Source organism: Rhodnius prolixus, unplaced genomic scaffold (genome assembly GCF_049639745.1).
Source record: "Rhodnius prolixus isolate KJV_2025 unplaced genomic scaffold, Rpr scaffold_9, whole genome shotgun sequence".
Taxonomy (NCBI): Eukaryota; Metazoa; Arthropoda; class Insecta; order Hemiptera; family Reduviidae; genus Rhodnius; species Rhodnius prolixus.
The window spans coordinates 6,304,369-6,326,395 of NW_027411604.1; the positions used below are offsets into that span (position 1 = coordinate 6,304,369).

The 22,027-nt window shown below is 30.6% G+C and overlaps 1 protein-coding gene across 13 annotated transcripts in view; it reads left to right on the plus strand.

The window, feature by feature from the left end:
• The window catches only part of Rbp6 (RNA-binding protein 6), a 1,109,038-nt gene that overhangs the window by 1,036,920 nt on the left and 50,091 nt on the right, over positions 1 to 22,027 (plus strand). For all 13 annotated transcript variants that reach the window (XM_074128249.1, XM_074128251.1, XM_074128246.1 and 10 more), the window contains 2 exons: positions 4,336 to 4,368; positions 7,207 to 7,290. In XM_074128249.1, coding sequence (XP_073984350.1) covers positions 4,336 to 4,368; positions 7,207 to 7,290 — 117 coding nt within the window. The remainder of the gene's footprint in view (positions 1 to 4,335; positions 4,369 to 7,206; positions 7,291 to 22,027) is intronic.

A 22,027-nucleotide genomic window follows, 5' to 3' on the forward strand; every position in this document is an offset into this window, starting at 1 on the left:
TTAAGTTCCAACTAAAAAGATACTAGTGAGATTGATGGGCAAAGATAACTGCTTGTTGTAGTCCAGTGCGATTAACCTTATAAAGAGATGGCTTCTGTCTTGCTTCTGATAATCATGATCTCCTGTTTATTTGAGCCAGCCGAGCTCCTTATTAACCACTCTTATGACTGGAGGGCTGAGATGCGGTTATAGTTAACTAAAGGCAGACTATAGTTTCCATTACATTGCTCTTAAAACCCCAGCTGGCTATAATTCAAAAGTATTTTATTAGTTTTAAATAAAAAATATTCAAACAAAAATACACGGGAACAAAATGCCATTTTTATAAATTAATTTATTTAATTAATTATTTGTTACTTTTAGATTAGTAAAAATTTAAAAAAAAAAATGCACAAAATTCCGTAGTTAGTCAAAAAATAATTACAAAACAAAAAAAAATTGTGATATTTGCTAGTTTTTTTCTTTAAGGAAAATAATAGAAAGAAAACTATTTTTCTTGAAACTATTTTTTACATATCATAGATTAGTCGTAATTAAATAAAAAAAAATGCTGTTTAGAAATTAATTAAAAATATTTTAGTATTAGTAGTGAAATAAATACCAAAATTTAATTTTCTTGGTTACTACCAAAAAAAAAAAAGTAGTCTTTAATGGCAATATCAGACAATACTATTTAGAATACTTTTTTTCTTTTTAAATATTCCAAACCGTGCCAAAAAAGTTTCGTCAAATCACAATAAAAGTAATTATAATCTCAATGTATTAATTAAATTTTTTGGCTTAGATATTTTATTAATTAGGCTTTAGTATTTAATTAATTTTTTTATTTGTTCTTTTTTTTCTCATTTTAGGGATTTTTTTTTTTTTAAACAATATTTTGAGGTTAATTAATTAGTTTGATATTTTTTTTTTTATATCATTTAAATCAATAATTTTTTTTTGTTTAATTTTCATTTATCTTTGATGAAGTGGGAGACATTTTTTTTTTAGCTTTATAAAAAATATCTTAAATATTTAATCAAATTATATAATACATATATATTTATGAACAATTTTCATTGTTTTTTTTTGTTAGAAATTTAGGTAAAAAGTAGATTTTTAGGTGTGTTTTAGGTGTGTATTGTATATTAATTACATAAACATATATTTAGATTACATTATTAAATAATATATGCTATTTATTACAGATTAATGAAATTAGTAATTAATATCTATCTATATTAGATTTTATATATTAATATATATATATATAAATATAAATTATTATATTTCTATATATATGTGTATTAGAATTAGTATAATATTCTACAACAAGTGGTTATGCATTTAGTATAAATTAAAAACAGAAAATGAAGAAAAATAACTGATGAATGTATTGAAAAAGAATATTATTAAATTAATATCTTATGTTGAACAACAATTAGCGTATTTTCAATCTTTTTTAATTTAACATGTAGTTTCAGTATTAATTAACCATTTAATTAACAAAAAACATGCACTTTTTACTAAATGCATCCAAGAAAAATTAATAATAATACTTAAAAAATTCATCTATATGCAAAATACTGAATTATTTTTATTTATTAATTTATTTTTTATGTTCTTTTTTCTTTATTTTGTTTTCTTTATTATTTGATTTAAAAAAAAAAAAAAAAAATCAATTACAAAATATAAATACGCTTTTCTTTTTTCTTTTTTTTTGTATTTTTTGTTTTTCAAGTGGCAGTGTAAAGATAATAACATGTGTGGTTCGTGTGCGGGTGGACAGAACGGCTAAAGAGAAAGAGAAAGAGAAAGCCATCTTGCTCAAATAATTTCCTTTTTAGTTTTCTTAGATTGTAGATTACAAATTTTTTTCCTAGGCTTTAGTTAACACTGCTTTATAGCCTTAGCTAGTTATCACTTTTTGTTTTTAGTATAGTGGTTCTTAACTAGGGTTAGGTTTTCCAATGTTCAAAACAAACCCTTGAGGAAGAACCAAGGAGGTGCTGGATGAAAGCCAGGTGATTCCAGGAAATGAGGGTGTAGGAATGTTGGCCTAATTAGGTTTCTCACCGCTTTATTTTGTTTAGTGGGTCCGATCCTTCTGTTGTTCTGAGACCTCCCCTGCTGAAGAACTGCAGATCCTTTGAAACGAAGCCCTATGTAGGACTGCACTGAACGCTAAAGAACTACATAGATTAAAACTTTCCGGTAGGACAGTTGTATAAGGGTTGATCGTCAAAAAAGTGCACGAAAAAGCGTAACGTTGAAAAACACCCAAATTTTGCTTTTCATTCGCTTGCAGCCAAAAGTTTAGATCTATGTAAAATTCCGAATTGAATGACACCTCATTCATGAAAATCGTTTTTTAGCGTTTAGGCGCTACGCAGTTTACAAAAAAAGGTAACAACAACAACAAGAACATTTTTTGAAAATGCCGTTTTTGCACTTTTTTCTCGAAACCTATTAGATCTGGGTGGTTGCAAAAATTTACAGTTATAAAGGAGGATTTGCGCTTTATTTTAAAGAAAAATTTGGGAATCCTCTAAATCCCTGCAACTTTTTTTTTTGGCACCCATCTTGTGCCAAGTAAATGATGTTAGAATCTTGAGCAGTGGACGCAAAGATGAGAGGTTCCTTTTGACAATGTTGCCCTTAGTTATTTATTGTGACCCATAACTGTTTACAGATTATCTTACTATCAGAGATCGCTTTTCCAAGACTGTGGAGTCTTTCCAATTGTCCTTAAAGACATATTGTACAAATAAAGTTCAAAGTTGACTTCTTTAGCTGTTCATTCACTCTAGCTCACTTGTCCTCGTATCACCCAACCAACTTGACATTCTACAGATCTCGTAAGGCCTAATAAGTAATTGCATCCTAACAAATTTAAGTTGATTGTCTTCCACTATAATTCCAATTACTCATGCACATTCTTCGCAACGCCATATCTAACGTCGTATCCCAGTAGATTGACTTCATGTGCTTTACTTAGGGTATGAACTTTTTCTGGGCCTCTAACCTGCGTTACCTTACTCCAGCAACTGGAATTGTTTCAATATCAGGCCTGAATTAAATCATCTCCCTGATCATTAGCAGACAGAAGAAACGAAAAATGACTTTTCTGTTTTTAGAAAAACCAAATTCGACAATTATTTTTTCTTTTTTTATGAGGATCTAAGCCCGCCATTGCTGACAAATTTCATAAGACATTGATAAAGATATGGCAAAAGTATGATATAAAATATTCATCTATTCCTATCCTCGGAATTACTTCTGTGACAGCAAAATAGGAGGATACAATTTATCCCTTAGCTACCAACGGAGATATCATCCCAGAAAATTCCTCCTCACTAACATCCGGAAAGGAGAATGCATTATAGTTTTCTTCTTCCTGCCTCTGAAAAAAAATCTGCAGGAGACATTAATGCTGTAGATCTAGGCTTCTTCAGGATCTCAGATACCATAATGCTGTAGATCTAGGCTTCTTTAGGGTCTCAGATACCATAATGCTGTAGATCTAGGCTTCTTTAGGGTCTCAGATACCATAATGCTGTAGATCTAGGCTTCTTCAGGGTCTCCGAACCCATAATGCTTTAGATTTAGCTTCTTCAGGGTCTCAGAACCCCACCCAAAAAAAGCTGTTACCTGTTACACTTTATTGTTTTTCGATATCCATTTAAAAGGTTAAGAACCACTAACATAGATTTATTTTTTTTTAATTTTACAACTCCCTCGCTTAGTTTTTCCAAATTGCTAACCTTGGAAAACCTTTATTTTCTATTTTTCATTTAAAAAAGAAAACTCCCGCACAACCACACATTCTTCCTGCGTGAAAAATAAATCGCTAAATCGCTGTAAGTCCTTCATTTCATTTTATGTTTTTCTTTCTTTTATTAGTAATCATAAGTTTCTTTCATTTCCGTTAGGTTTTTCTTTTTTTTTGTATTTTTTAAGTAAGTGAAATGATTTTTACCACTTTATTATTTCATATTTATTTATTTTTTTGCCATTTTTTAGTTATTTATTTATTTTTTTTTAATGAAATTTTGACCAAAAAAAGAGAATTATTGAAAAGAACCTATTTTATGAAATTTCATGAAATCCTTTACTTTTTTCTTTTTAAATTTTTACTTTTTTCTTTTTAAATTTTGTCCTTAGTTAAAATAATAAAGACATGAATGTCTATTTTTTGGTTTTTAATACTTTTTTTTTTTTTTTTTTAGTAAATAGTGTATCTGATAATTTTATTTTTATTATTTATTATTTATTTATTTATTTATTTACTAATGGTATAGAATTATGTAAAGTTAATATTTTTTTGTTTTTTTTTCTGTTTTTCGTTCTGTTTAGACTTCATGTGGTCACTGGGGGCCTTACCGGACGGTGAGTCTAGAATCTTTTATCAACTTTTCATTTTTTAAATTTCAATTGAATTTATTTTAAATTGTATTTCTTTATAATGTAGTTTCGAAGCGATATAATATTTGGAAACTTATTTAAGATCGGTTATATCCCCCCCAAAAAAAGGAAATAGCGTTATTTTTTTTCCCGGACATAAGTTATTAAAAAATTTTTCCCAAAGTTGATTTAATATTTTTTTTTAGGTTTGCGGTGAAGGCAATCAACTAATAAATTATTAGTAAATGAATATATAGGTTTCGTCACCGTAAATTGTTAAACTTAGGATGGAAGATTTGCGAGGAATCGGTCAAATAAAACAACTCGTCTTTTTTTGCCAACGTTTCGACAAATACAGGGTGTCCCAAGCTATATGGATAACGACTTTTTCTCGAAAACTAAGATAGCTAGAAAAAAACTAAAAAATACGTGTTCCCTTAGTTTTTTGATAGAAATCCAAATTTACTTTGTAAATTTTTTTCGGTGCTTCCAGAAGCGAGATACAGGCACCAACTTCATTTTTTCAAATGGTGAGGTGCAGTTTTTATTTCAGAAATGGATTCCTCTATTTTTTTAAAGAAAAATTTACTTGAACGGTTTTTTTCTGTGAGTGATATTTTAGAAGTTAGGAATGAAAACATGATTCTTATAAGAAATGATAAAATGATATTATAACGGTTTTTTGATAGAATAAGAAGAAAAGTACTATTTTATTATAAATTTTACTCCTCATTAATATTACAAATCATGCTCGAAATGGCCTCCACCATTAGAGATGCATAGACATGTTCTTTCCTGCCAATTGCCCCTTACTGCCAAAGAAATAGATTCGGCTTTAACCGACTTATAGGTATCTATTATTCTCTGCTTTAGTTCATCTACAGATGCCATCCCGACTTGATTCTGATACACCTAGATTTAGAAATGCTTTTAGATAAGCAGTAATAAGGAAAGAAAGAAAAAAGTTATGAATAATCACCTTGTTTTTCAGGTATCCCCAAAGGAAATAGTCCATAGGTGTCAAGCCCGGTGAGAGAGGTGGCTACTGAATCGCCCCCCGTGTCGATATAACACTATCAGGCATGTAAAGAGATATCTCGATAGACAATTTGATGGGCGTGTTATATGGCGATTCAGTAGCCACAAAGTATATTTGGATTTCTATCAAAAAACTAAGGGAACACGTATTTTTTAGTTTTTTTCTAGCTATCTTAGTTTCCGAGAAAAAGTCGTTATCCATATAGCTTGGGACACCCTGTATATTGGTCCTCTTCAGGGCCTGGATATTACAAATACAAAACAATTTACAGAGTTAGTAACATAGAAAAAACAGTAAAAAATCAGTAATACAAAAAATATACAGTAAAATACAATAAATTCTTTATAATTATTGAAAACTTACGTGGCTATGCGGGTTGGTTGAGTTACAGAAACTAAGAGCCAGAAATGGGGAAGCAGGTATATACTATATACAGATATAGGGGGACTTACCGCCATACAATATATTTGTGGAAACGTTGGCAAAGAGACGAGTTGTTTTATTTGACCGATTCTTTGCAAATCTTCCATCCTAAGTTTATTAGTAAATGATTTACTATCCATAAAAATGTTATACTTCATGCCTATAAATTGATGGCCTTAAGACCAGCTTTGCGGTTACAATATTTCTGTAAAGTAGAGCTAACTTGGTATTTCAAAATTAGATTCTTTCTAGCTTCTTATACGAGATAGAGAGAAGATAGGTCTAAAGTTAGAGAACTTACAGTGTTGTTATCAGGGCCGGATTTTCCTATAGGCTAACTAGGCTTCAGCCTAGGGCCTCAAGTTCAAGAGAGGGACCTACATTCAAATTGTTAGCATAATTAAAATTACACTATTCTAAAAACAGTAAACACTAAAACACTGTTTTAGTGATGTATCACTGGAGTGATGTATTTTACGATGTATTATCTCTCATGTAATTTACAAACTTAAAAAATGGGAGGTGAAAGGGCCCCTCATAACTGGAATAGCCAAGGGCCTCTTTTCATCTAAATCCGGCCCTGGTCGTTATATATTGTACTAACAATATATTATATTGTTCCTCTTTTTACAACTAAAAGACTAGAAATTAAACGAAATATTATAATAAGACCGTTTCTCCCAGCTTCTGGACACACTGTGATTCACTGATTCCTGTGAATTAAGATGGCCTTTTAGTTGTCCTTTTTTTTAGCCTGGGAGGCTGAAAGAACCAAGAAAAATCCTCAGGGTACTTCCTGAAAAAGTTAGCAGCTGCTTGAATGTCCTCCTTAAATATCAATTTATTAAGGAGGCCATGTTTTAAGAAAAGATTTTCTTTGTGACTAATCAGTAAATAGCGGTAAGAAAAGGAAAATTTTTCAAAACTATAGGAATTTTCTTTTATTTGAAAGATATTGGAAAACTAAGAATTCTTTTTTTCTAAACACTCGCCACGGTTATGTTGCTTTACAATCAATCCTCTTTTACAACGTATACTTTGAATAGGGAAGATTTACTTTTTGTTTTTATGAGAAAAATAATATTTGGTATAAATGGGGAACAAGGAAAACCTTACCGGGCTAAATAAAAAAATATAATTTTCATTTTTATATTTAGGAATGTTTTATTTGCCACAAAAAACATTCTTCAACTTGTATTGCTATGAAAACGGATGAAGACTTTAAAAGAATTTTCCTTATTTCCTGTTTATGAGACGAGAATTTTGTAATATTATACATATTTTTCTCGTGCACTTATTTGTTTAATTTTCCTGTTTCTTTTTTATATATTGGACTGTATTAATTATTATGAGTGTTTCAGGTTTCCCAGCGGCCGCTTATGCTGCTTACGCTGCCGGGCGCGGTTATAGCGGGTATCCTAGCTTCGGGCTCCCTTATCCCGCAGGTAACAGTCAGCACGCACTGGCTCTAATGTATCCATTACCTTTGGCAGCCGCACACCTAGATCCTCTGTGCCTTCATGCCCTTCCTCTCTGAGCTTTATACTTATGCACACTCGATTTAAGCACCCGCCCTACCTAAGCTCTTCTTTCTTTTATTTTTTATAAAAATCTAAAAATATCAAAAGTTATCAAAAAAAAAAAAACATATTTAAAAAAAAAATTAAAGAAAAACGAAAACACTCACGTAATTATAAGAATATATTAATGATAAATAATTATTATATCACAAAATATATATTTATCAAACAGTGAGGCCATTTTTTGTTTTTTGTTTTACACTCGATTAGATGAGGGAGTAATATTTTAGATTTTTCCCGAAGTTGCTGCTTCCTTTTTATGTCATTTTTTGAGTCATCGGATCTGTTTCCGGTCTTCACTTAATTTTGAAAACCGATAGATGACTCAAAAGAAAAAAAAGGAAATACGCAGTCTACCGTCGGGCAAAGATTTAACGATGTTATCCAGCGTTGTTCATCTAAATAACTTACGAGTTTAAAAATGTATTTTACTCAGTCGTTGTATATTACTTTTTCTTTCTTTGTTCTGCAACCGCATATTATTTTAATTTTTTCATTAATCTATACCTTAAAGTAAAAATACTGATAATCATATAGGTTAATAGAGTATTTTAATAATTTCTTTTCAATCAGTATCTAATCAGTATCAGTATCTGGTTGCCCGAAAAGTAGGAATCTGAAATACATCTCCCCGTTCATGGATAGAGTATTATCTTTAACGAGAGAACATTGTTCTCGCATCACCTGAGCACAGAGTAGGTTCCAAAAAAAAAAAAAAAAAAAGATATCTTAAAATTAGGAAAATGAGAACTCGGGAGTTTAAATCTGGCATTTCTTTTCTCCGTATTTACCCTAATTTTGAGATGAATAATGATCACTTTAAAGTCACTTAAAAAAGAGAAAATGATTTCTATTTTTCTTAAAAAGTATAAGTTTATTCCATTATTCCTTATTAGAAAGACATAATTTTTAAAGTTGCAGTCAAAAGAAAAAAGAAAAGTGAAATGCAAAAAAATAACACCGCATTTTCTTTTTTGTATAACCTTTGTCCATCGCTTGCTTCATTTAATAGGGAAAAAAATTAATTAATAAATTAAATTAATACAAAAATAAATCTGTGCGCACAAAATTGTCGCACATGTCCATTATTCGCTTAAATACGTCCTAATAAATGTTTTCAGTTGCTCAGGAATTTTTTAATAAAAAAATTAATTAAAAAAAAATAATAAATTTTTTACATATCAACAGGTATTTTTTAAAGAAAAACGAAATTAAAAATATATTAAAAAAAAAAAAAAAAAAAAGAAGAAAATATATATATAAAACAATTATTTGTGGAAAAAAAAAGAAAAATGAAACATAATTTAAAATTATGCTACTTGAATTCTAAAATAAAGTTAACCAAAAATAATAATAAATTTCAAAAAAAAATAAATAAATAAACATTTTTCATCAAATCCCTTACTTTATTTTGTAATAAAGCTGAACATTTCCGGACTTTTTCCGTGCCACTTCCCCCCCAACCGCGCCGAAAAATAGCTGCTAAAACAACGCCCGCAATAAATATTTTAAACGAGTCCCCTAGTCCTTAAATATTGAGTACAAACAAGAGGGAAAAAAATTCGATCTTTTTATTGATTTAAAAAAAAAGGATTGTTTAAATATAGTCGTAATATAATTATATTAATGTAATTTATTGTAGTCTAGTAATCGATGTTTTTTAAAAATAAAACCAAAAAATTAATAAATAAAATTAATAATTCTCAAATTTAATCGATATTTTAGAATAGTTTATTAATCGAAAATAATATTAGCTTAAATGAGAGAAATAAAACAATAAATTAATCTTTCATTAATTTATCCGTAAACAAAACAAATTAATAATATAGTATAATTAGTTAATCAAATAAGTATAATTAAACAAAAAAAATAATAAAGTGTAAATGAGTATAAAATGATTAGCGTATTGTAGTTGGGTAACAAAATAAGAGTAGCGTTTTAGGCGATTTTTTGCGGATAGCTCCTCAGTAATTAGTTAAAAAACAAACAAACAGCAATCAATTTGGACAAAATTTTAATTAAATAAAGAGAAAGTAATATTGAAAGTGTGCCTACAATTTGACAGAAGTAAAAATTTAATTAAAAACAAACATCAAAAAAAAAACTAAAATGCAGAAAGTTTTTATTAAAATGACCGTTCAATTAATAATAAATTAATAAATGAAAAAAAAAGTCGAATGTCCATTACAATTAAATAAATAAAATACGCACTATTAAATAAAAATAAGTTTATTAATTTTTCCTTTGTCCCATCAAACTTTTTTATTAATAAAATTGAAGATAAAGAAATTGTTTTTTGTCTTGGAATATAATAAAGGCAATAATGAAATTAAAAAATAAAAATATTATTTTTGTAAATTTATTAAGGGAAATGTGGATAGACGATCAAAGGACAAAATAGAAGAAGGATCGGGTTTTAGTTTTCAGTTGGTGATAGGGAATTTTCCTCATCAGTTGTCCTGTTAGGAAGATATTGATATTGTGAGGTTTTATTCCTCACAAAAGGATAAAGGAGATATTTTCATTCTTGTTGAAACCTGTTTAGTTTTCTTTTTCAGTCAATTTACTGGTGCGGCTGTCTTGTAGATCTGCATGATCTAAGACGGTTCACGAGTGACTGGTAAGAGATCTGTAAATGTCCTTTATAGCATTTGTATGCGCTGATTTTTTGGGGAACTGCGTCCATTTACGCAGATAAAGTTGTTCGTTATCATTTTGTAATTGTTCTTATTACATCAACACCATTTCAAAAGTTCTGTGAAAAGGTTAAGAGTCAGTAAAGGGAAGCTTGAAGAAGCATGTTTGCTCCTGCTTACGCCAGAAATTCTGCTCTTACAATCCCGAGCACAGTCATTATCTAGGAATCCATTTCCTTCTTATGCACCTTCAAATTGATAGACACAGATTTCTAGGTAGGGTGTATACCTCCCCTTCTAAACCCAGACCAGGTGAAATAGAGTGTAGAGCTAGCAATTAGGGATAAGCACTTCCTAAATGCTACTCACACTAACCTCCAGAGATTCCGGGATGTTCCAAGGATGGATACCCAAATTAAGAAGGGAGCCAGGCTCTTCAAGTAAGTTTTTCAAAGTGAGGGGAGCCAGTATACAAGTGATATAAACTCACCTTAAAAAGTCCTTTACATCTATGTTCTCAAGTTAGCCGCTTAAATTAAGAAATTACCAAGTTTTTTCCAACCTCGGCTACCACCTAGCACCCCAGGGATATACCGATTGGGATAACATCTCCCTAGTGACAAACAACTCCTCTTCTTAAGTCCCCCAGGAAAGATGTACCTTGCTTAAGCTTTCTAGAAAGCCAGCTGATTGGAATAACCATCCTAGAGCCTCAAACACCCTTTTACTTCCAAGAGGTTAGTCTTATCCTCCGCCACCACCTCCCTCCCCGTACTTTCCATGGGTATAGTAGTGTCAAGAAGAAGAGCGTTAAGCCTGCACTGCCATGGGTAACTAAACTCACCCCGTAAGTCAATGATAATAATGTGGAAGAATCATCTGAAGTAATCCCCGTGGATATTGTCGTTTCTCATCTGTATTTGTAGACAACTATTGTAAGTTTTCACCTTGTGAATTGTAGCAGAATTTATGGCATCATTTTCAGATACTTGACAATAGAAGTAGAAGTATTCCATACTTGATCAAAATACCTACTAAATTTAGTAAACCCTGTTCATAACTAAAGAAAACCATAAGAATGGACAATCTGAAAGGATCTTACGTGCAGTGACATTAAATTATGTGTGAAATAGTTCTTCTATAATCCAATAGACCAGCCATTACAGGCAGGCCTGGAGGATTCTATGTATTCCCAAGACTAGCTCGACTGCCTAGCATCTTATCTACTCACATTTCCCTTTTGATTTGTCAGTGTTAAGTTTTTATGAAAAATTGGGTCAAAAAATAAATCAAATTAAAAAAGAATAAAACAATACAAAATTTTGACCTTAATTTTTCATTATATTTTCTGTGATATATATTTTTAATTTGAAAATAATTAAAAATACTTTAAAATTAAAAAAAATACGCGTCCTGCTCAAAAAGAAGAAAAAAAAAACAAACATTTTTATAAAAATCGGTTTTATTAAAAATTATTGAAGTAATTAACCAAAAAATTATAAAACAGTAATAAATTAAAACCAAAAATACATTGCCACTAACTTTTTTTTGTAATTAATTTAATTAATAATCTTTAATACTCTTATAGATTTTTTTAAATTTTTTAAATTAATAATTATGCCGATATTGTGATAAGGTGGTCCCGTAATTTATTAAATTGAGTGAATGTCTATATCGGCCTGTGATATTTATTAAAAAGTTAACTAATTAATTAAAAAAAAAAAACAGAAAAGAAATTAATAAATTAATAATAAAAAAACAAAAAATATTTTAAGTTTCCATAATAATAACATTAAATTTACTGTATTAAAGGAAAATTGGGAAAAGTAGTATATTGCTTCAGAGAGAGGGTTTCCGCCTACACCAGTAGAATCAAATTTCATTAGTAATTCATTTTCCTTCTTCTAATACCTTTCCAAATGAAAATTACAAAAGCAATTAATTTTTCCAGCCCTTAAACTAGAGGGAAAAATTCTAAAAAATCCGTTTGGAAACCGACTATAAGGCTGGTTTACTTTTTGATTTTGGGTTTATTATTTTTTATCTCTTTCTTTTTAATCTTTCCTTTTTTAATTTTTTTTTATTTTTAAATCGTAATATTTAAAAAAGAATAATCTCCTAACAATCCTCTCTTTTTATTGATTTTCTGAATTTTTTTGATTAAAATTTTGTATAAATTTTACCCCTTTTGATTTTCTTGAGATTTGATTTATTTTATTTATTATTTGCTTTTTTTTCAAAGCTAATTTTTATTTTTTTTTAGTTAATAAATTAAATGTGTCTGCAAATGTGTGAGTTGTGTGTGAGGGTCGTTAAAATAATTTTATTTTCGTAATTTTTGTTATAATTGATCATTAAAAATTTGTAAGTAGAAATTTTTATTAATAAAAAAAATAAAGAAAACGTAAAAATTCATTCAAAAAAAATAATAATAAAGTAAATACTTAATGTCAAGAGGGTTGAGCAATTTATTTTTATTTTTTTAAGTACAGGGTACTTAGATTTGCTTCGAAATTCGTCTTATCTAAAACAAAATAATTAAAATAAAAAGTTGAGTAATTGGAATCATCTTTCAAAAGGATCTGATTTTGTTCTAATTGAGGTTCTTAAAAAAAGAAAAGGCCTATTGGTTGAGGATCTACTGGGGCTTTTTGTAAAGTTTTAATGTCAAATGTGAAGATCATAACACTGAAACGTTCCAATGAAGTACTAGGCGAAGGTTAAATCACTTGAAGACAATTTAAATTTTGATTTTGATAAGGCTACCTGGATTATCAGCCAATGTAACTGCAAATAGTTCACAGCAAGCACTTACTTGCACCGTCTGACCGGTAGATCTCGTAATAACTGGGGAAAATGTAGCTTTACCGGTAGCACTTTGCGGTTGCTTTAGGGTAGAACACAAAAAAAAAGGACAGGAATTTGGGGCTTTAGACCCGTTTACAGGCTAGGGGGATTTTCCGCTTCTTATCGAGAGGAGCACTGAAGGAAGTCAAGGAAAACACCAAGCTTTTCGATTGGAAGGAACCTTAGGAAGGACTTTTTTGGGGAAACTAAGTCCAGCAACTTTTACCCTTTTTGTTTTATTTAAACGAAGTTACGACTGCTTTATAAAACTTGTGAGTGACGCTTCTAAATTCCGTCTATGACACCTAAATTTGGTGAAAGGGCGTAAAGCCCCAATTTTCTCTCTATCATCTTAAGAAAAGTTTTAGAAGCCATAAGATCTTTGGATCCAGTGCAAAGCTTTCTTCCTGTAATGCAGAGTTGTTTTTTTTTTGTTTTTTTTTGAGGGGAGGAAACAGGAAATGAAAGCGCACAATTTCCTTCCATTTTTAACGAGTCACACAAAATCTTGCTGAATTATTCGGGAAATCTTGAAACTAAGAAACCTGCACCATCTTGTAAAATAATATGGGTCAAATTTTTTTTTCCAAAAGTAGTCGCACAACAGATAAGCACAATTTTTACCCTGTATTTATTAAAAAAATAATTATTATTATAATATTAAAAGCAAGCTATAAGTATGAACTTAAAAAAATGTTCACCCTCCTACATTCCGATTCAATTTGAGTACATATTGTAATTTTATATATACATATATATTATATAAATAAATTTAAATATATTTAAAATAAATGAATTAACAAATTCGAAAAGGAAAAACTAATTATGATGTTGAACTCGTCGTGTGTTTGTATTTGAAAGAAATAAATCTGTTAAGTAAATAACTACCAAAAAGAGGGAATAACGCCTCCATAACATATCTTATATGTATACCCAGTGCAATACAATGATGCTCTTTGCATTATTTATGTAATATATGATACATAAGTACATATATATATATATTTAAATAAATAAAACAAATAATATACGTTATTCTTCACAAAAAAAGAAAATGACTTTTTTTAATTCACTTTTTTTTCAGATTTTTTAAAGAAAATTCATACTTCTTTTCTTTTCTTTTTCTTTAATTTTTATTTTTCAGTTTAATATATAAAAAGAAAATTTATATATTAAAGATATAGATATCTCTCTCACACAACCAAACATTGACTCGTCCATTTTTTTCATCATAAATGGTTTATTTTCACTTTGCTTTAATTTTGAATATATCCATAATTTAATGAATTTTCCTTTGGAATTTCCAGAGTTTTCTGTGCGGAAAATGTTAACTGTGAAAAAGGCGCTACTGAGACAATCACTAGTAATTTTATCTTCCAGTCGGTTACATAAATGTGGGAGCAAATCTTTTAATTCTTATGATGATGCTCCAAAAGTTACAGAAATCTTAGAATTGACTCCCTTTTTTTTCTCCAATCCATAAAGCCCTCGAAGGTTATACTTAGTTACTACATCTGTGTTGGCAGTGAATTTCAAAGACAGTGTGGGTGGTTCATTAGATGCTGCATCTAATGAACCACCTCTGCTGAGAGATCATTTTATGTGGTAACAATTGCGTATTGAAAATTGATAGCTTTAATGATGTTTGTATTGATGTTTCGCTAAATATATTCGCAGCAAAGTTCGGCTATTTTACCCTAAGAGGGAATAGAATCTAAACATAGGCAATCCTCAATGTCCTGTTGTAAAATACATACAGCTTGACTAGATGTTGTTGGTTCATGAAAGCAGATATTGTTTACAACTTAGTTATTCTCAGTAGAGACATTATGCTTTTAAGCAGCATTATTTTGGAATCAAAAGAAAATTTAAAATCATTTTGTGAATTTGAAATTAACCCCCAAAATATATGATCTAAAAAGCTGTATCTACAATGGCACTATTACCTTTCTAGATTAGTCAAACTGATCAATTTTTTTTGTTTTTTAGAGAGAGTAACAATTGCATAATGCAAAAAACTGCCCCGGGCTTAGCCGATGCAGAACCCAACCATAGAGACTTTGGAAAAAAGAAATCAGCCAGTGCTGACATGCTTGGGAATTTTTGTGATTGGAATTGTCTAGGAGATAGGAGAACACGAGGACAACGTCATTTCAGGCGTCGTTTGTTTGGATTATCAGGATGTGTTATGGAGGAAAGATATTGGTGCTGTTGATTTGGGAAGGCGTCTATGAAATTTTAAGGAATACTGAGTGGATTGTTTCGGTGTCCAAAGGGATATTTAGTTACGGTTAGGGACGACTAGTTAAGCGTGTTTGACGTCAAACCAGTTACGGTGCGAGCTTCGTGAATACTCGTGAAAAATATAAAATTGCCATTAACTATAAAAACTCAAAATTTTAATAAAATACAATAAGAATATCATTTGGTGGGATGTTTCCTTTATCTTATCAATAGAACTGCCAAGTATTTTATACGGAGGGAGGTGGTGGGAGTCAGCTAAATGATAAGTGGTTGGTACATGTTTGGGGAATTACGCACACAAATAGAAGCTCTCAAATTGTGGTACTGGGTTCGATTCCCGGTCTTAGCCTTGGATTTTATTTATTGGTTAAATGAGAAATAGTAAAGTACTCGTATAAAGTACGCTAGTCGCCTCCGTCCACGACACCTAATTGCTAGTTAGACGTTAAGCCCCGCCTGAAAAATAGGCGATTACTTTACTTTTTTTTTTTTAGAAGCTCTCAACCTTTGTGCAATGCCGTTTTTACCTCGAGCATGATTTCATTTTACACAGAATTCAAAAAGCTCTTTTCTTCCTTGTAAAAGCTCTTGCGTGCCTAGTTAACTAGCGGTGCAAGATTTTGAAAGAGCACAGAATGCTCTGTAATCTCAAGACCCCAGAGATTGCAGTGACTATTACGGACGTTGTAAACTTTTGGTTGTTTTGCCCTGCGTTCGACGTGCATAACAAGTCATTGTCTGATTTTTAATTCCTGCACACTGTGGGTTTTTTTTTAAAAATAAATTCCACTCTTAACTGGTTTAATAGGGGAGCATTAACTGCATCTAAGTTCTAACATGCACCTAAACATGTTAAAAATTAACTATTGAGTTAAAGTTTTTGTTCCTTAATAGTTAGCCAGTGAATTTATGCAAATATATCTGGAAATGCAAGACAGGATTGTTTGTTTTGTTAATGTCTTATGGTGCAAAGGATAGAACTAGGAGAAACACATTGTCAGCAGCCTATCTAGGAGATTCTTCACGATATACATTTTTATCTATTTGACCTGGAAAAAAATTAAGTAACCTGTAGGGTTTCCAGCATCCTTATTTTATTGTCTCAGTAGCGCCGTACGCGTTCACATACCAAAATTAATTCCCAATTAAAAATCTGAAAAAAATAGGATAATTGACGATCTTCAAAAGCAATTAAATAGATTCCCACAAAAAGAAAGGATATCCCCTCTATTATTATTATTATATAATTAAAATTGTATATGATGTTACCACTTTTTATTGTTAATTTCTTATGTAAATTATGTTTTAATATATATATTTTAGGCTGGACTGTATACAGTTCCGTAAGGCCTCGGGAGAACGGGAGGTGCCTCACCGGTAAGGCCCCCTCTATAAATATGTAATATATATATAATCTTTATATATTTTTATTTATCTATTTATTTTATTATATACTTAGTGAATATTAGAGATAACGTAATGTTAAAATTTAGCTAGTTATCGGGCCCTCCCACACCCTTCATTCTTTTTTTCCAAAAAAACAAAAAAAAAATTCAAAAAACCCAATTTTGTAAATATGAACGAGTTTAGTAGTAATTAATTAATTTAGTAACTATTTATTACTACAATACAATAATTAATACTACCCTTCTCTGTTGCATGTAAATTAGAGATTACTAATACTATAAAATTAGTGTAGGTTTGTGGACTATTTAAAAAGTTAGATATATATATATATATTTTTGTTTTTTAATTTGTTGAAGAAAAGTATAGAGATCAGAAATTTTATATCAAAAAGGAAGTTAAATGGACGAGTCATTCCGGTTGTTTTAAGTATATTTCCGTTTTATTTATTTTGTTCTTTATTTTCTTTATTTATTTATTTTCACCATTTATCGATCAATAACAGAATAAGCACCTAGGTGCACTGCTCAAAATAGGAATTATTATTTTTCTTTTAGGTTACAGAATTTTGCTTAGTAAAAATGCCTGTAAGCCTGAATTATGGTATCTTAGAATGTTGATTTTAAATTATAGATTAATTAAGAATCGGTGGGATTGCCTCATTGCTTTGGATTTTCATTTCTAGAAGTGTTATCTGGGTAATTGGTCTTTCCGGTCTCCACAGTGCTGGAAAACATCTTCTTTCCTGTGAAAGCATGTTTCTCTTCATGTTTCGAGTTTTCGCATATCTTGAGGATGTTTGCGGCTTGATAGTTAGGTTAGCAGTCGTTAGGGTCTATCCTTCTATCTCCTTAAAAAGTCTGCAGAAGCTGTGACATTTCTGGCCCCCCGGTTATTCACAGTTGCCCTATATTAGTCCTCCAATACCCTTTTAAGAGTATATCCCCTCAGCTTGCGGTCTTCATTGAGGCGTATGCCTCAGATTTGTTTCTGGTCTGAATTCTGGGTAGTCATTCCAGAGCTTTAGCTCTGTTGATTTCCTCCGTTCATTTCTCCAGCTCCTATTGGACAGACTAGTTTCTTATCCCTTTTAGGAGGAGCAACGCTATGCCCGAGAGTAAGCTCAGATGAGATGGGAGCAGGGCCGGATTTTCCTATAGGCTACCTCAAGATCAAGAGGGGCCTACATTCAAATTGTTAGCAAAATTAAAAATTACACTATTCCAAAAAACAGTGAACACTAAAACGCTGAACTGAACACTGAAAATAAGGAGAAATTCTACACATATGACTAATAAACAAACATAAAAATGTATTGGTTAAGATCAACGCGTTCGGCTCATTGGGTCTGTTCGTTTTTATGAGGGCCTCATAAGTGGAATAGCCTAGGGGCTTTTATTCATCTAAATCCGGCCCTGGATGGGAGTTTAGGGTGACAAATCATTTTCCCAAGACTTGATGAAAAGATTACGTTCAGAAACTTTGACAGGCATTTTGGGACGAGTCTTCAACGTCGTCATGGTCTTGTTTTTACGTTTGTTGTGGTCGTTGATACTTAGGAACAGAAATCCTAAACTGTGAATGTTGTGAATGAATGATCTTCTTATGTACGACACTGTTGAGTGCGCTTAGTGTCTCACTATATGGGTGCATGGTGTACTGAAACTGTGGTAACCCGTGGGGTCGTTACTCCCCAAGTAGCTGCATGCAACAGCTACTCCTTGCGGGACTCCTTAAGATTATATCCGGAGCATTTTTTTTTTTTTTTTTTTGAGTTTTTAGTTGGTCAGATCCTGGCGATATCTAGGTGAGTCATGTTCTTACTTGTTTTGGGGTTGTTAAGTCAATTGAGCAGCTTTGGTGGACTTGATCTTTATCTCGTATTTTGAATTTGGCATTGTTGGTTATGTAAGTTTGGAAATATGAAGTGTTTAAAAGAAATAATCGTCAAACTTCTTGGCTGATTGTGTGTCGTTTTCATACTTCTGTTGAGATAAAATTGTGTGATCACAGTTTGCTGTTCCAAAACTACATTTTGGGTACTTAATTCATCCTTAAAACATTCAACTACTTCTTGAGCAGTGTACTTAGACACTCTTCGATTACTGAAATAATATCATAAAACACGATCGCAAAAAAGACACCTCTAAAGAAATTAAAAAAAAAAAAAAAAAAAAAAGAAAGAAATGGCCAAAAGTCTCCAACAGGAAGGAGAGAGAGCGAAGAAAGAAGAAAAGCCACCTCGGAACTTGTGGAAAGCTTTAACCTGGAAATGGTGCTGAATTTTCCTCTTTTTTTTAACTTTGAGAAAAGTGTTAGATATTTTCTTTTGTTTTACTTTACTAGAATTTTGTTTTTTGTTGCAAGAAAACGAAATGTTTAAAAAGAATTTATAGTTTTAAAATATTTAATATCTGTTAAGAGATTAGCTGTAGTGGGTGTACCCATCTTAAACATATAGTCTGGGTATACATTATTTAGGCAGTTATTAATTAAATTATTATTTTTTATTAAAAATGTAATATTTTTTAAACAAAAAGTGTTGTAGTCACGATTTATATTTTTTGATTTTTGTTTAAATAATTCGTGTGTATTCCTTGTTACTTATTTTAGTCTTAGTAATGTTTTAATTTTTTTAATGAGAGTTCTTTCTGTATAATTAGGATTTATAAATGCTCCCAAGATACAGTCTCTTTTTTGAAATTCAATGAAGTGGACGCGTTAATGTTGCTTTTCCAATTAAAAACCATGAAAACAGTTCTTTCACCATTTCAACTATTGAAAGAAAAAGAACAAAATTGGATATCCTAAGTGTTACTCAAAGCTCGAAACAATTTCATAATTTCTCAAAATGAAATGCACCTAAATAAAACTTAGCTACTTCGAAATTCATGGTTTCGAAATTGTCAGTTTGTCGTAATATTTTACCTATTTTTTTTTTCATTTTTAACAACATTCGAAGAAAATCTATTGCTAAGATCCGAGATTCGAATTAACATAAATGCACACTAGGTTTGCGGAGAATTGAATCGGAAATACTGATTACTGTACACATCAGCTTTGTTGGGAATCAAACCTGATTTTACTCGAACTCTGTATTATTCGTACTAGCTTTGTGAGGAATTCAAATCCAATTTCCTACCATTATATGCACCAAGTTTGTGAGGAATCAAACTCAGATTCCCTTCATTATATGCAACAGTATTATTACTGACATTATTCACATTAGCTTTGTTGGGAATCGAACCTGATTTTACTCGAACTCTGTATTATTCGTACTAGCTTTGTGAGGAATTCAAATCCAATTTCCTACCATTATATGCACCAAGTTTGTGAGGAATCAAACTCAGATTCCCTTCATTATATGCAACAGTATTATTACTGACATTATTCACATTAGCTTTGTTGGGAATCGAACCCATTTTTCCCTCTATATTTGTGCACACCAGCTTTGGAGAGAGAATCGAACCCAATTACTACACACTATAGATAACCAAGCGGGCCTAATTACTACCCATTATGCACACCAGCTTTGGAAAGAATCGAACCCAATTACTTCACACTATAAATACCAGTTTTATGGGGGAAATCAAACCCCGTTATACTACAAACTATACCTACCACCAATGTAGGGAATCAAACCCAATTTACTACACACTATAGATACCCAAGCGGTCACAATTACTACCCATTATGCACACCAGCTTTGGAAAGAATCGAACCCAATTACTTCACACTATAAATACCAGTTTTATGGGGAAATCAAACCCCGTTATACTACAAACTATACCTACCACCAATGTAGGGAATCAAACCCAATTTACTACACACTATAGATACCCAAGCGGTCACAATTACTACCCATTATGCACACCAGCTTTGGAAAGAATCGAACCCAATTACTTCACACTATAAATACCAGTTTTATGGGGAAATCAAACCCCGTTATACTACAAACTATACTTACCACCAATGTGAGGGAATCAAACCCAATTTACTACACACTATAGATAACCAAGCGGGCCTAATTACTACTCATTATGCACACCAACTTTGGAAAGAATCGAACCCAATTACTTCACACTATAAATACCAGTTTTATGGGGAAATCAAACCCAATTTACTACACACTATAGATACCCAAGCGGTCACAATTACTACCCATTATGCACACCAGCTTTGGAAAGAATCGAACCCAATTACTTCACACTATAAATACCAGTTTTATGGGGAAATCAAACCCCGTTATACTACAAACTATACTTACCACCAATGTGAGGGAATCAAACCCAATTTACTACACACTATAGATAACCAAGCGGGCCTAATTACTACTCATTATGCACACCAACTTTGGAAAGAATCGAACCCAATTACTTCACACTATAAATACCAGTTTTATGGGGAAATCAAACCCCGTTATACTACAAACTATACCTACCACCAATGTGAGGGAATTAAACCCAATTAACACACAACAGCTTTTTGGGGGGTATCAAAAACTCACGCAGTGTGCATACCACATCTTTGAGGTATCTTTAAATAATGTCGCCCATAATTTCTTGCTATTAATTATAATGTTGTAGAAACTTCAGCATCGTGTGTTTTTTAATTATTATTTTTATCATCGAAGTTCCTACAGTTTATTGTGTATTTATTTAAAAAAAAAATAAAATAACTTTTTATTTACTTTAACACTTCTAATAAAAACTATTAATAAAGCAGAAAGAACATCATGTTCAGGATATAGTAAATATTTTATTAAAAAATTTAATAATTTAGTTAATAAATATCAAAAAAACTTATTAACAAATTAATAGTGTTCCATTTAAAAAAAAATCAGATAATTTGTGAATTATTAAATATAATTTTTGTTTTTAAATTTTTTAGTAATTTTCAATAGTTACAGTCGTTTTTAAAACATAGTTTGTAGTTGTTTTTTTTTTTCCAAATTTTCAATTAATTGTGAGAAATTTATTTAGATTAAAAAATTTTAAAAAAACTTAATTAGTATTAAGTGATCTTTTTTTTTTAATTCAATCAGAATTTTTTAATTTGATTAGTTTATAGAACCATAGTGTGAGTGTGATTTTTTTAAAAATGTTTTTGTTTTCGTAATCGATATTGAAATTCGACTTTTCTTTTCATCCCTTAGAGAAAAATCCTTTTCACTAATTTCCTATTTCACCCACTAACTTGAAATCCTTTTTTTATTTTATTTTTTTTATTCTTTTATTTAAAAAAACAAAGCCAGTTGCTGATATATATTTTTTTTAATTATTAATTTTAATGTAGTTTTAATATAGTACGTATTAAAATTTAATATTCAATATTTTATTAAATGTTTAGGCAATAGTCAGTTTAGTGATAGTCATAGTTCATTTAAAATCAAAAAGAAAATATAGAATTATTAATTTTTCCAGTTAAAAATAATAGTGTTTTTTAGTGTTTTTAGAGAGAGAGATTAAGAT